Here is a 15,664-nt window from a genome sequence, read left to right on the forward strand (position 1 = left end):
GTTTCTTAAGTGCAAATTGTTTAATTTGGAGGAATATATATTCAGACGGTTTTGGTATATTAATTATTGTAACAGATAAAATATTTGATTGTACATTTGCACCCTCAACAGGTGTCTTGTAAACAGCCTAAATTTCGGTTTAAATGAAGAAAAACAGAGAGTAAATGTGTAACAATTCTGTTTTTAGATGACAGCTTTTGGAGCATTCCTTCACAAAGGGTCTTTCTGCAGGAATTACTTCAATTTGCTGGACTTGCTAGTTGTGGGTGTTTCTCTGGTGTCGTTTGGGATTCAGTAAGTATTACAGTTACACTCTAAATGGCTTTTATTTTTTCCTTGGGGTTTTAAAGTAAAAGTGGCCCTTTTTAAGGGATTAGATTGTTCCACCTTTATTCATACCTTGGGTCTGGGTGCACAGGATTAGCATTCAGTTACTCCCCCTCCACTCCCAGAGCAATAGCATGTGGCATAGAAAATGTTATAATTCTAGTATAGGCCAGCAGTAAATTACTACTTCCCTACCCTCACACCAGAGCAGGATAAGCTGAGGGCATTGTACCTCAGAGGGGTAACTCCTTGGTATGTTGCAGCTTATGCATAAGGCTATGATTTTTTTCAGAGAAAATGTTAATACATTCCATGGCCAAGGTGCAGGAAAAGAAGTATATGTCATGCAGGGTGGGATGCTGTTGGAGAGGGAGCCCACCCCACGCTCACTCCGCAGCAGTAGCTCCTGTCCTATGGGGCTGGGACCAGCTACCTGTTCCAGGCATTGCAACCACACCCATGTGGTCACAGCAGCATTCGGGTTGGCATATCTGCCCCTCTGTTTCCATCTGTGGAGGGGCAGATACACCAAACTTAAGTGGTGCTGTGACCATGCGGGCCAGGTTGCAACCTGGAGGGGAAAGGCACGTCACTGGCCATTGCAGGGATCGCTGACTTTATTCAAATTCACAATTACTGAGAATACCGTGATCTCCGTGACAAAATAGTAGCCTTGTACCATTTAGGACTATAATTGGTGGTAAAGAGGGATTTTTTACCCCTTGTGATCAGGCAAGCCACAACCATCTAAGAACAGGCTCCAGCTCCCACTACTTTGTCGAGGGCTCAATTCTGCTGCACATGAAATCAACAGTAAAATTCCCATTGACTTAGAAATGAACAAGAGTAGGGCGTCATTAACTTGTTTCTCAGTTTTTATTCTACTACTCCTCCTATCACTGATTGCTCTAGTATCTCATTAATTATGTTATTCAACAAGGCGGGTGGTACCACCCCATCTGAAACTTCAATCCATACTACTTAGCACTGAGCAAAAGGCTCGGTATTATATCTCTCTGACAAATGAAGGGCCCAGTCATACGAGATGCTGAGCATCTTTTGTGTGGTACTGAAAATTTCCAGCTCTGCTTGACTGGAGCTGATGGTGCTCATCATCTTGCAACAGGCTCTCGGCATCTCACAGGGTAGAGCCTTAGTTTGTCAGAAATACCACAGAATGCTTTGGCCAGTATCTTTCCCCAATGGCAAAACATACCTGATCTACAGTGTATGGCCAGCCCATGTACTTCTAATTCCTAAGTTGTTCCTGAAGCCAAGATATTCACATGGTATGTTTATAAATTAAATCGGTGGTTTTGATAACAGTGTATTTCAAAATGCTAATTTACAAAATATTTATTTAGTCGGAGGAGCAAATAAGAATTTTTCCTTCTAGAAGGGAACTGCATGAACATAGATAATTTTAAGATAATAAGTCAATTGAAAAATAATAAACTTAGGAAATAACAAGCTAATGCTTGCTTTTTTTCCTCCTCACTAGATCAAGTGCTATCTCAGTTGTGAAGATTCTGAGAGTTTTAAGAGTCTTGAGGCCTCTAAGGGCAATAAACAGAGCAAAAGGACTTAAGGTTTTTATTTGTCTTTTTTTCCAAGTTATGTTTCTATTGCTCTGATATTCTACAGTCCTACTGCAGGCAAAACCCCCACTGAAGTCAAAGAATAAGCTAAAGGATTTACCTGGATAAGGACACAGGACTGGGCCCTAAATCAGTTTTTAATTCTTAAATATGCTAGTCCAAATCCTGGTCATAGGGTACGTCTACACTACGGGATTATTCCGATTTTACATAAATTGGTTTTGTAAAACAGATTGTATAAAGTCGAGTGCATGCGGCCACACTAAGCACATTAATTCGGCGGTGTGCGTCCATGGTCCGAGGCTACTAACGAGAAGATAGCCTAAAATGCTATATCATATTGATTAGTTAGTGTCCGAAAATCATGTATTGCCTCCAGCCAATTCCCACAGTCACCCACTGTGACCGCCGGACAGCAATCTGAACATTGAGAGCAGTTCAGATAAACGAAAAGCCCGTCAAACTTTTGAATTCTTCCTTATGCCCACGTGATCTCTATCAGCATGCCATGCAGTCCCAAATCCAAAAAGAGCTCCCATCAACCGTAATGAGTACTGAACTACCACTGTATGGGGAGACAAATCTCCATCATATGCCCATTACAGAAGCGAATGCCATAGCAGTGAAAAAAATCTCCAGCACACATGGGTGGTGACAACGTTACGGAAACCAAAGAATTCAAATGACACCTCAAGAGGGAGAGGGGATACTGAGACTCCAGCATCCCCACCCCAGTCCACAACAGTCTCCAAAACAAATTTAATTCTTAGACGTAGCTCCCACCTGTAGTTCAAAACATTTCCTGCGGGTCAGTTGGATAACCTTTCACAATTACTCCCTCCCCCCCCCACGTAAAAGAAAAGAGAGAAAATCGTTTCTGACATCTTCAATGTCACCCTATGTCTACTAATGCTGCTGTAGACCATCTCTGCAGTGAAAGCCAGTATCGCTCCTTCCCCTCCCCGTGTCAGATGTGCATAGACTCAGCCGTCCTGTCATCAGCCCGTGATGCTTCCTGTCTGCCCAGTGGCTCTGGGGCGCTCTGTAAAAATAGAATATTCCGTCATTCCCAGTAGATACAACACGTGATAACCTTCCTCATCCTAGCAACTGGCTGCACCTCCATCAGCCCCTCCCTTCTGTGTTAAAAAATTCTTACTGCCGACTATCATAGCAGCGGAATGCTGGCTCCTCCCCCCACACGCTTAATGTCCTGCCTGGACGCATAGCAGCGGATCTGCTCCCTCCCCAACCGCTTAATGTCCTCCTGACTGTCATAGCGCTGGATGCTGCTCTCTCACCCGCACCGCCTAATCTGCCTGACTTTCATAGCCGGAGGCCTGCCTCCCCCCCTTATCTCACTAACAAGTCAACTTTTCTTTATCCTGATTCTTTAACTTCATGATTACAAATGGGGACACTCCATTACCCAGGAAGTTTGGAGGAGGAAGCCAACAGTTGGGTTGTTCAGCCACCCCGTGAATGCATGCACTCATCATTTCCGGCATCTGAACGGACAGCTGCTCTCTACACTGGTTCTATACACTTGCCCCATTATTCTAGCAGAACTGACCATTTAAAAACCATCAAGGATGATTGACTCAGGATCATTCCAGTTTTGCCTTTGTGCCCCCGCACCCAGAAGGCACCCAGCTAGCAGCTTAACAACAGGAACGACATTAACCTTCATCTTACTCCAATTTACAAAGCAGCAGACCTGTAGACATGACTCACAACCTCTCTACTATCATGCAATAAGCAAACGAATGCTGCTGTTGTGATTGCGCAGTAACCCTCTGTTAATGGCATCCATACACATACGTTCGTATAAAAAAAAACCTAACGGGCTCCATGGTGCCATGTAGACTCTCAAGACAATTCATTGGGGAAAAAGGCGCGAATATGCATTGTCTGCCTTGTTTCCGGGACAACTGATTGATGACATTACCCCGAACCACCCACACACATGATTTTATGCCCACTCAGCAACTGGTATCTCAACCCAAATTCCAAGAGAGGGGACTGCGGTATATGATAGCTACAATCTACCCCAGTTGCAAGTCCGAAAACGACATAGCCGACATGGACGCACACGGCCGAATTTAATCTTCTTATGTGGCCGCAGCACTCGACATACATCTGTTTTACAAAACCAATTTATGTAAAACGAATAACCCGTAGTGTAACGTACCCTATGACAGGATTTGGACTAGCATATTTAAGAATTAAAAACTATTTAGCCAGCCCCTCCCCCTCCTCACCGCTAAATTCCTTTAGCTTATCTTGACTTCCATGGGTTGCCGCCCCGCCTCACCGAACATATCAAGCCAATGGAAACATATACTGGAAAAAAAGACAATAAACACCTTAAGTCCTTTTGCTCTGTTATTTCCCTTAACCCTTCAAGACTCTTTAAAACTCTCAGAACTATTCACAACTAATAGCACTTCGATCATGAGAGGAAAAAAGCAAGCATAGCTTGTTATTTCCTAAGTATTAGTTTCAATTGCCTTATATCTTAAAAATCTATTTCATTGCAGATCCCCTCTAGAAGCAAAATTCTATATTTGCTCTCCGATCTAAATTAAATATATTTGTAAATACATTTTGGAAAATACATCTGTATCAAAAACCACCATTTTATTTATAACATACCACCGTGAATTCATGGAACAAACTTGAATTAAAACATGGGCTGGCCATACACTGTAGATCATGTATGTTTTCCATTGGGAAAATACGGACCAAAGCATTCTGGGTATTTCTGAACAAACTAGCTCTGACCCTGGAATGCCAGAGGCTTTGCAGAAGATGCAGCACATCAGCTCAGTCAACAGAGCTGAAATTTTCCAGTACCACACAAAAGATGCTCATGCATCTCGTATACATCAGAGAAGATATATACCGAGCCTTTTCTCCCATATTATATCCTCCTCTTTTGTTCGAGAGAGATATTTACTACTTACCACTGAGCAAAAGCTCGGTATCTTATATACTCCTGACAATAGGCCCAATCATTACACAATGCTGAGCATCTTTGTGTGTACTAAAATTCCAGCTCTGTTTGACTGACTATGCTCATCATCTTGCAACAGCTTCCGTCCACTCACAGGGTCAGACCTTAGTTCAGAAATACCACAAATGCTTTCCAGATATCTTTCCACCAAATGCAAACATTACCATTAACAAGGTTATGGCACCCATGTACTTCTAACCTAAGATGTTCTGAAAGCCCAAGATATTACATGTAGTTAATAAATTAAATCAACGTTTTGATAAACAGTTATTTCAAAATGCTAATTTACAAAATATTTATTAGTCGGAGACAAATCAAGAATTTGTCATTCTAGTAAGGTAACGCCCAACATCTTAGATAATTTATAAAAGTCAATTGAAACAAGAATAAATAGGAAATAACAACTATATGCTTAGCTTTTTTCCTCCCACTATCAATGCTATCTCATTGTGAAGACTCTGAAGTAAGAGTCTTGAGCCTCTAAAAATAAACAGAGCATAAAGACTTAAGGTTTTTATGTCTTTTCTTCAAGTATGTTCTATCTCTATTTCTACAGTCCTACGAGCAAAACCCCCACTGAAGTCAAGAAAAGCTAAAGATCTTACCTGGATAAGGTACACAGAGCCGGCCTCTATACATTTTAATCTAAATACGCTAGCACAAATCGTCCTAGTGTACGTCTACACCTACCGTATTATTATTTACATAATTGTTTGTTAAAACAATTGTTATAAATTCGAGTGCATCGGCACACTAAACATTAATTCGCGGTGCGTCCATCCAGCTATCGATTTCCGACAGTCACATGGTAGCTATCTTAAAGCCTATCCCAAGTTCCCGCATCTCCCTCCTCTGAATTCTGTTGAACCAGGCCTTATGTGGTCAAACATCATTTCAGGTGGTTCTGGGTAAATTCAATCACTCATCCTTCACTCCGAAAACAACGCAGACATACTTCCCGCCTTTTCCCTGAATTGTCCTGCAATTCCATCATCTGAACCATGGGGGGAGCCCTCAGTTTTTTTTTACTATCACCTATGTACTGATGCCACTAACAGAGCTTACTGATCATACACAGCACATTCGTTTGCTTTTCATATATTCGAGACGTTGTCATCATTCTATACCGCTGCCTGCCATTGTAATGCAGTAAGATGATGTTCATCGTCTTCTACTGCTTCTTATCATGTCCCCTTCTAGGTCGCGGGGCACAAAGCAAAACCTGGGGGAATACTCCCATCAATCCCCTCCTGAATGTTTCTAAAAAATAGATCAGTCACTGCTCCTAGAATATGCAAGGCGACTAAAAACAGGTATCAAGAGCACGCTGCTCCGTGTCAATCCCGCAGAAAATATGACTGATCCCATTCAGGTGCCCTGCAACAACCCAACCTTTCTTCCCTCCTCCCCCACCTTCATGTGCTACCATGGAGTTCCCCCCATTGATCATAAGTTTATAAAGAAGCGGAAAAAACATTGACTGTATGAGATAAAAGATGCTAGCGCCTCCCGCCATCTTCCAGCAACATTAACGGCTGGGAAGGAGCCAGCATCCAGCTCTATGGCACAGTCACCAAGGCGGAAGCCAGATCGCAACCATAGCAGATTAGTGGGGAGAGAGCCCAGCATCTCCGCTATGATAAGTCCAGGCATACAGAAATCTTTCCTTACACAGGAAAGGGAGCGGTGTGATGGAGCTACCCCAGTCTAGGAATAGGACTGACCACCGTCTCGTACCACTCTATGGAATGACCGGGAACATTCCTATTTACCCAGGCCCCAGCCAGCCCACCTCGAGGCCACAGGACAACCACGGGCTGATACAAGGGAGGCTAGCATCCTACGTGCATCATCTCACCCGGAGGGAGAGGACGATACGCCTTCACGCACGCACTGCGTATCTACAGCACATTCATAACATAGGACTATTGAAATGTCAAGAAACGATTCTCCTGCTTTCTTTCACTGGGGGGAGTATTGTGTCAGCTATTACCGCGAACCCCAACAATGTAGGTGAACCTACAGCATTGGGAGCTCTTAATTTAATATATATTTATTGGAGACTTGTGACTGGGAAACCTGATTCTCAGTACCCTCACCTCCCCTCTATGGTCCATATTGTTCTGGTGCTTCCGTTACGCTTGTCACGCACACACTGGTTTAGCCTGGAGATTTTTTCAAACTGTTGGCATTCGCTCCTGTAATGCGGCTCTGATGAACAGACTTTGTCTCCCCAACCATGATCAGTTCAGTATCTCCATACGGTCCATCGCGAGCTCTTTTGTTTTGACTAGATCGCCCCCAATGCATACAACTCCACGTGGCATACAGGAAATGAAATTCCAAAGTTCGCGGGCTTTTCCTGTTATCTAACCACGACATCAAGTTCAATTGCTGTTCCAGACGCGGCACAGTGGTGCACTGTGGATTACCGCCTGGAGCCATACATCGATTTGCGCCACACTAACCCTAATCCTAAATGATAATACCAATTTTACCAACTCTTCTCAGTGCGGAGGATACAGAAACTGATTTTAAAGCACCCTTAATCGATATAAAGGAGCTCATAGGTGGCACGGACAGCATAAACGTTAACACTGTAATCGTTTAAATGCGAGTGTAGACCAGGCTAAGTCACAGCAGTTTAAACAGATGGCATCAGCAGACATCACTGAAGGAATTGCACATAAGCGCTTGCAACAAGCAAAAATTCATTGCCATTTATTCATTCGAATTCCCACTGTGTATCATTACTGCCTACACTATAAGATCCTAAGTGCCTACTTTCTAAGACGCACTGATAACATCAAAAATCATGGCTAATTTCTGTAGCACATTACATAATTCTTGAACATTAAAGAGTATTTTGCCTAACTGATTAATTATAAGTAAATAGAATGAGTATTTTATAAAACTATAAAAATATAATTTTTCTATAAATCTAAGAAAATTTGTGTGCTAATGCTGGTACATTTCTAACAATAATGCCAAGTAAAGAAAAAATTGACAATTAGCTACTTGTTCTTCTTGCTCCTTATGCACAGCAGTTGTCAGGGTTGTCTTGTAGTGAAGCTATTGTACACTATGGAATCAGTGATGTCACCAACGCTGCTTCCAGTTCATAGTCGCCCTATTGTGTGTGACAGCTTGTAAGTAATAAATGAATCTCAAAAACACATTCACTATCTCCACCAACACTTCCAACTACTTCAGTAGGCTGTGCGGACACTTGGTGTACCTGCGAGGCCAACTACAGATCAGTTCTAAGTTACGTTAATTTTATGCCCACATTCCCATACATCTTTTGTTTTATAAATAGGGAAAAATCTTTATCGCCACTCGAGAAGCAAAACAGAATCCTGAGGATTGCCGGTGATGGAACGCTCTTCACTTTATAATCAGAATACAATTTTGAATGATAACAATAATAGAGTTGAATTTTATAAGTCATTACATACCCGAACTCTCGTAGCCGACTTAACCTAAACCTTATAAATAATATACATCACATCCATATAAACACAGGTTCCAAATTGATTTAGTTGTTAAAGTCGGAACCAACACTAACAATTACGCCGCAGAAACTACCAGGCAGCAATGCCACATCACCACATAACAAGGAGCAGACAGCACCATAACTGATTGAAATGAGAATCGATCTCAGGAAGGGAATGATCATCTGTCGCCTAACTGAATCTCCCAAGTGTATGCAATCAATTCGTTCTTGTCCTTCCACAGGGATATTCATTGTTTATAAAGATGGGATGTATAACCGAATGGCAGTAAGAAAGTAGTGTTGGCAAAACAGTGATTCTTCAATCTTGACAATGTCTGTCTGCTATGTGCCCCTTTTACTTGCTACCTTTGAAGAGTCTCAGCGCTAGTAGCATGAGTATTCCATAATAGTCAATTAACCAGATTTCATGTTTCAAAACGTAGTACTTAAATTTCCTGATCACTTCCTGGAAGTGCTAAACAATCACCTGCATTTTGAGTTGAGATTAGGGCCTGATTCTGACATGTGTGGTCTTTAGCTGGTAACTAAGTCAAGGAAATTGGGCACTTGGCACCGCCTTGAACAAGTCAATTTATCCACTAAACAAACCTCATTGTTGACTTAATGAAGGGACATTCAGCCGCTATAAAATTCAAATATCTAAGGCTGGTCAGGCAATACAAAAAGTAATCACATCAATCATGCAATTAAAAAAATTAATCGCAATATCCACGTATAACAATAATACGAATAACATTTTAAAAATATTTGATGTTTCTATTATTTCAAATACATGGATTCAATTTCAGCACAAAACACAATGTGTACTGCTCACTTATATTAATTTGTGATTAAAAATATTTGCATCTGAAAAAACATCAAAGACAATAGTGGTTCAGTCCCATACAGTATCAGTCAGTGCATCTCCTCATCACGAAAGCTTGAACTTACAAAGTAGAATTAGTACCCAAAAACTGCATCAAAAATAAAACAATATAAAATTTGTAGAGCCTCCAATCCATGCAGTCCTACATTCTGTTCAGGCAACGCTCAGACGAACAACGTTGTTTCTATCATAGGGTCGCCGTGTTATCTGATTCTGTAACAAGCAACAGTAGAATCCTGTGGCAGACCTTAAGACTAACATGACTGTGTTAGCATGACTACTTCGTGGGTATCTTTAAGCTTGTACGTTGCAGGAGATAATGTCTGCTCGGATTTTTTAACAATACACCTGAAAGTGAAAACAGTGTTCGCCTATAGACTTATGTAGCTACATCCAATATTAATTCATATGCCTTCATGCTTGCCACCAATCCCAAGAGAATATGTCGGATGAATGATGTCTCATAAAATCCATAAGAGTGTGGGAACATTTCATTTTCCATCTGAGTCAGATGCCAGAGCAAGGTTGATTTCTTTGTGTTTCGTTTTGAGCTTTCGTATTGCAGTGTTGCCTTTTTAAGACTTCTGAAAGCATGTCAACACCTCATCTCTCTCAATTTTGGAGACACTCAATCTTAACCTTGGTTGTGATCTGTAGCTTCTTTAGAATCTCACATTGGTACCTTCGTCTTGCATTTTGTATATCTGCAGAAAGTGTTTTTAAAACAAAATGTATTGGTCACCATCCAATAGCTGCTATAAACATGAAAATTGCAAATGCAGGTCAAGACAGAACAGAGTCATACAATTCTCCCCCAAGAAGTTCGTCACAAATTAATAACTCACATTATTTTTAACGGCTCATACACAGCATGAGAGTCATGATCCAGGTAATGGTGCTAAAATGAAGAAGCAAGTTGATGTTAGCAATCTGACAGTAAACAACGCTGTCAGTCATTCAGACTGCTATAACATGAGAATATTGGCAGACATGTGGTAACAACAGAGCCGAACGTACAGTCTCCCCTAAGCACTTCAGTCACCAAATTTAATTCATGCATTATTGTTTAACACATCTAATCGTCACACCGAAAGCATTCCTCTGGAATTGTGGTGATGGCTATGAAGGAGCATAACGATGTTTAGCTATATCTCAGCAGTGAATACCTTGGCAAGCGGCTGCAAAAGCCATGCAAACAGCTGTCTCACTACGGGCACGTTGAAATCTAAGAAGCGGCGCATTATCTCCTGTAAATGTAAACAAACTTTGTTCTCTTATCTTAACTGAAACAAAGAGGACCGCGGTGACTTGTTGAGGCCTCTAAAGTTTATATTGTGTTTGTTGAGGAAGTTAGAACAAAAAAATTACATCTGAAAGCCACTTTCATGATAAATGGGATTGCACTACAGTATTCTATGAGTAATTGAAAAAATACATTGCTGATTTATCATTTTACAGGCAAATATTGTAAAAAATAATAATATAAAGTGAACGCATTACACTTTGTATTCTGTTGTGAATGAAATCAATATATTGAAAATTTAGAACACATGCCAAAAAATTAATGAATTCGCAGTTGGTGTTAACAGGTGTAAACATCTCGATTAATCATGATTAATTTTTATCACAATTATTTTTTGAGCTAATCACTGATTAACGTGATTAACCGCACCCTAAATATTCTGTCTTGTATACAGTTCTTATTGCACTTCTTCCTCTGCCTCTACTTTCATTTGGCCAGCATCGTCATGCATGAGGCATGAATTCTCGTATTCTATCTATCTGCTCTGAATAACCATGTTGTCCATTTAATAAGGTCAAAAAGCAGAAGAAAGGGAGGTCTGTAACTATGGCATATGGTTTGGGATATCCTTAGATTTGTATCAGGTAATCTCCAGCAGTATTCACTAGTCTTTCTAGTCTGTGTGCGACAATGGCTGACATATTCAAGGGACAACTCCATCTCGTCCTTTGATTTGTGACATCAATGCGGATCAGCACAATACTCATGTCCAGCAAACCTTCGCTGTGCCAACACATTTGGAAGGCACATTAACTTTGGTCAACATTCAAGCGGCCTTTTCAGGCCTAAGATCTACTTCTTTTAAGCTGGTTGAAATTGAATCAGTGAGGCTGCAAATTATCTTCAGCAGCAACAAGGATCCTGACCAGACTTGTTTGGGTTTTTCGATTATGTTCCTGGTTAAAATTGGAGAAATCTGTAAATTTGTCTGATTTAAGCGCAAGTCTTTTAGTTCCTCATATAATCCTCTGAAATCTTAAGTCCTCCCCTTCAAATAGGAAACCATCTGTTTACACATAAAAGGCTTTGGCCTGTTGGAAGAAACTTGCTCAGAACTTCAATAAAGAGAATTAATGTTCTAAGTTACTATCCACTAGAGTCTAAGTGAAATATACATCACAGGTTTATCATTTTAACAACAGTTAAAACATAATATTTTTCTTTTTTCTTTTCGGCTACTATACAACAAAGCCATAGACAAATGCAGAGAATAGCCTTGTATACACTTACAAGTAGGATTCCATCCTCATCATCTACACATCATCCATTGCCTTCTTTGATGAACATATCGTTTCTTCATGTTAATTCCAAGAACACGGAAACAAGAGTATAAAACTGATGACTGGACAAAATCAGGTAAACTAAAAAAAGTGTTTCTTTTTTCATTCTAAAATTATGCCTTTGTATCATAACATGGCACAAAACGCATCCATTCTGCTACTGGTCAAAGAGCACTGAGAACCTGCCTGTACTTACACGACACAATTAAGCTTTTGAAAATCAAAACTGGATAAATGGTCATAGATTATTACTCTTTCTTGGCTAAGTTTCGACTAAGACGGGTAGGAACCTATGCAATTACCAAACCGTCACGGGAGCTGATTTCAGTGGCACACTGACCTGCCCAGTCCTGCCTGATCTTGGGCTCTGCCTTAACTTATTTTAATGAAGCTTCTTAAACATTTAAAAACCTTTATTTACTTCTTACCAACGATTTGGTTATAATAACCTATAGAAGAGACCTTCTAAAAACCATTAAAAATGTTATTACTGGCACACAAACCTTAAATTAGAGTGAATAATGAAGACCTTGCACATCCACTTTGAAAGGTTTGCTGACCCCTGGACTAGAGAATCTGTACTAGTAGTAAATTTTTTACAGTAGTAATGCTTGATATACTAATATTCCATTGTAACATCTATTTTATCAAGAACATACTGTATGTGGGTAGCATTACTGCATTTATTATGCTCTATGAATTAGTATATTAAGCACTCCTCAAACATTAAAAATCTTCAGTTTTAAGCCTGGTCTGCATAGGCTATGGGTACACTGCCGATGTAGAGGCTGTTTAACCGCCTCTGAGAGACCAGCAGAGGTAAAGTCTTGCCATGTTACACTGTCAGCTGCAAGCGCATGTTGTCACTTTAGCAGCTCTTTACAACGCCACAGACGACAACTTTGTGTAGCTATCCCATCATGTGCAAATGCTGCAACGTGCTTTTTCAAATGTGGTGTGGGTATGTGACAGGGAGTTGTTGTGTGTATGTGTGGGAGAACACGTGTTTGGGAGCAAAGAATTGTGTCAGCAAGCTGTCTGTAGTTCAGACAGCGAAGAAACCTCTGACGTTCAGCCCACGCCACCCTCTCTCCCCTCTCTCTCTCTCTCACACACTCACACAAGCTACTTCAGTGGCCAGCAGCAGCATTCCATGGTAATGGTTTGTTTATGGCCCGGAAAGCAAGCACTCCACTGTGAGAAACGGAGCTTTGAAAAGATTATCTTGCATACCTGCAACCAATCAAACAATACAATGCCACGACTTCAAGGATATGGGTGTTCTGGAGGCAATTCACAGTTGCAGTAATGCAAAACGTCATCACACTGACCACCCGGCCTCCAGCTGGGTTGCAGCAAGGCTCCCTATTGTTGGGGACAATATTTCTTCCCGGGGGGGGGACAACTTAGATATTACCAAATAAGCGCTCCAGCTGCAGAGTCCAGCATGTTCTAAGGCCTGCCATGTGGCACTCATGATAGTCACAGGCTAATTAATGTCCTTAATTTGCAGGTAGCCACCCTTAGATTTCAACCCCCTTTGTAGCTGCACTCAAGACCGACTCTACCACCAGCAAACCAAGACGTTTGGCAGCACAATTTTCAGGGGCGTTTTACACCTTGTCATCATGAATTACTAGGCAACTTTACCTTGGTTATCAAAAACCCACTGTTTGCTAATTAACACTGAGGTTTGACATTGGTGCACCTGATGAGTGGCTGAAAACCCAGTTGTAGCAACCTAGATTTAAATGTTTGTTTACACTCTTAAGATGCAATATCAGCCTGAATAAATTTTTGCTGAATATTAGAATTTCCGTAGCATATTTATGTTTTTTCTTTTACAACTGAGCAAGTGTTAATTACTAACCTCAAATTAAAGAAGCAACATGGACCTGCTAACTGCCAGATAATGTATTTCACTATAAAACGTTCCATAAAAGTATATACACTGCCTGTTTCTTAGGCTTTCTCATGTATTTATAACGATCACTCACAGAAGTCAATTCAGTTGAAATACAGTGCATGGATTTATAACATAAGTAATTCAACATAAGTTGCAAATTTTCATAACTCCTCACTTTGAACCCTTAAACTAAACCTTTTGGTGTTTTCTGGTTTTATAGCTGTCCAGTGTGTGCATAGCCTTTGAAGCACGCCCTCTGTAGTTACATTCCAAAAATCCTTACCAATACAATTCTGGTATATGTGAACTCCAGCTGGATTGGTACATCATGTTTTCCTTCATCATGCTGAACACATTTGCTTGCCATGCAGGAGTAGCCAAAACAAGCTTTGCCAATACGTATGGCCCTGTTGTAATATATGTTGCTTAATAGACTTAAAGACACTGTCAACCTGTAATTTTTTTTAATTTTAAATGCACATTTTAAAAATCCTTGTCAAATAAAGCAGCCAATCCTGTATCCTCTCTAGAGACAAAACACAAGCATTTAACAATTGTACTGCCAATAATCTGACCCCGTGACTCCACAGTTGAGAAAGTGAGTATATGTGTTAATATATCTTCTGTATTACTTTTTCATGCCCGCTAGAATCTTTCATTTTAGATGGTGAATATCTCATCTGCATGAGTGGCCCTGCTGAAACTCAAATTCCTCTGTTGTAACTTACTCATTTTAGGCCTTTAGGTTGCTAATTGCACTCTCAGCGTAATTTCACTTAGGGTCTGCATTGTTCATTCCCAATGATGTCCGATGCAGAAGAATTATCTAGAAAGAACAAAGCAGCAGAAATCGCTGTGGCACCTTATAGACTAACAGATGTTTTGAGCAGAACCAAAAAGCCTTTTATATGACACTTTCCCTCAGGTCAGCTAAACACCGTTATCATGTTCTGTTCTTTTGGCCTTAACACAAGCTCTCGTATTTTCTCAACTCCTCTTGTTACTGCGTTTGTTCTGTGCTGATTTCATTTGATGTGCTATGCCATTCTTTTCTGTTTCTTTGTGTTGATTTTTTCTTACAATCTCTTTCAAATGTTATAAGATAAAAATTATGTTTTTGTGCACACAACATCTTTGAAATGCAGGCACTCTGACCCATTAATAGATGTATTTTTAACAAGAGCCTGGTGAATGTATTATATGAAGCTACTAACTTCCCTATGCTTCTATGGGCAGGAGAAATGAGCTATAGATTGACCACCATTATTTAGAATACATGGGAAGAAGATAATCAAGGTGTGAAATCTAACATTGTGTTTTAGAATTGAAATATCAGAAAGAGGTGCTCTGCATTCATCCATGAACATAATTGCAAAATTGATAAACATTTGTTCCTTTATTTACTTTATCTTTCATTTCTTCCTCTCCTGAGTGCACCCATTCATCACTGCCTCTTGCTCTGATGCACTATTCAGCCCTTCCTTAGCTGTGCCTTCCATTATAACCTATAATATAGCTCTTACTGTAGAATAATATATTCTCCCCTCCCTCTTTTTTCCTTTTGTCTTTCTCCTCTATGTTTTCCTGTCTTTCTTTAACTATTTTCTCTATATACGTCTCCTTTTCACCTGTCACTCTCTCTTCTTGAATTCCAATGCAACAATTTTCAAAAGAGAAGAATGTTTAATAATCCATGCTTTAGCATGCCACTGGTTATGATCTTTGCTTCCTTTTGTATTTTCAATTCCCAGCCAGTATCTCAATTTTCGCAGTTGCCCGTTAAGATTACAGTCACTAATACATAATGCATTATAGTCTGAATAAAAATATGATCAGCCAATTCTAATAGTTC

General features: G+C 40.3%; 1 protein-coding gene across 4 annotated transcripts in view; it reads left to right on the forward strand.

The window, feature by feature from the left end:
- Positions 1-15,664, forward strand: part of CACNA1D (calcium voltage-gated channel subunit alpha1 D) — a 356,488-nt gene that overhangs the window by 238,978 nt on the left and 101,846 nt on the right. For all 4 annotated transcript variants that reach the window (XM_075073231.1, XM_075073232.1, XM_075073233.1 and 1 more), the window contains exons 22-23: positions 188-294; positions 1,829-1,916. In XM_075073231.1, the coding sequence (XP_074929332.1) occupies positions 188-294; positions 1,829-1,916 (195 nt within the window). The remainder of the gene's footprint in view (positions 1-187; positions 295-1,828; positions 1,917-15,664) is intronic.

Source organism: Chelonoidis abingdonii, chromosome 17 (assembly GCF_003597395.2).
Source record: "Chelonoidis abingdonii isolate Lonesome George chromosome 17, CheloAbing_2.0, whole genome shotgun sequence".
NCBI classification, from domain to species: Eukaryota; Metazoa; Chordata; order Testudines; family Testudinidae; genus Chelonoidis; species Chelonoidis abingdonii.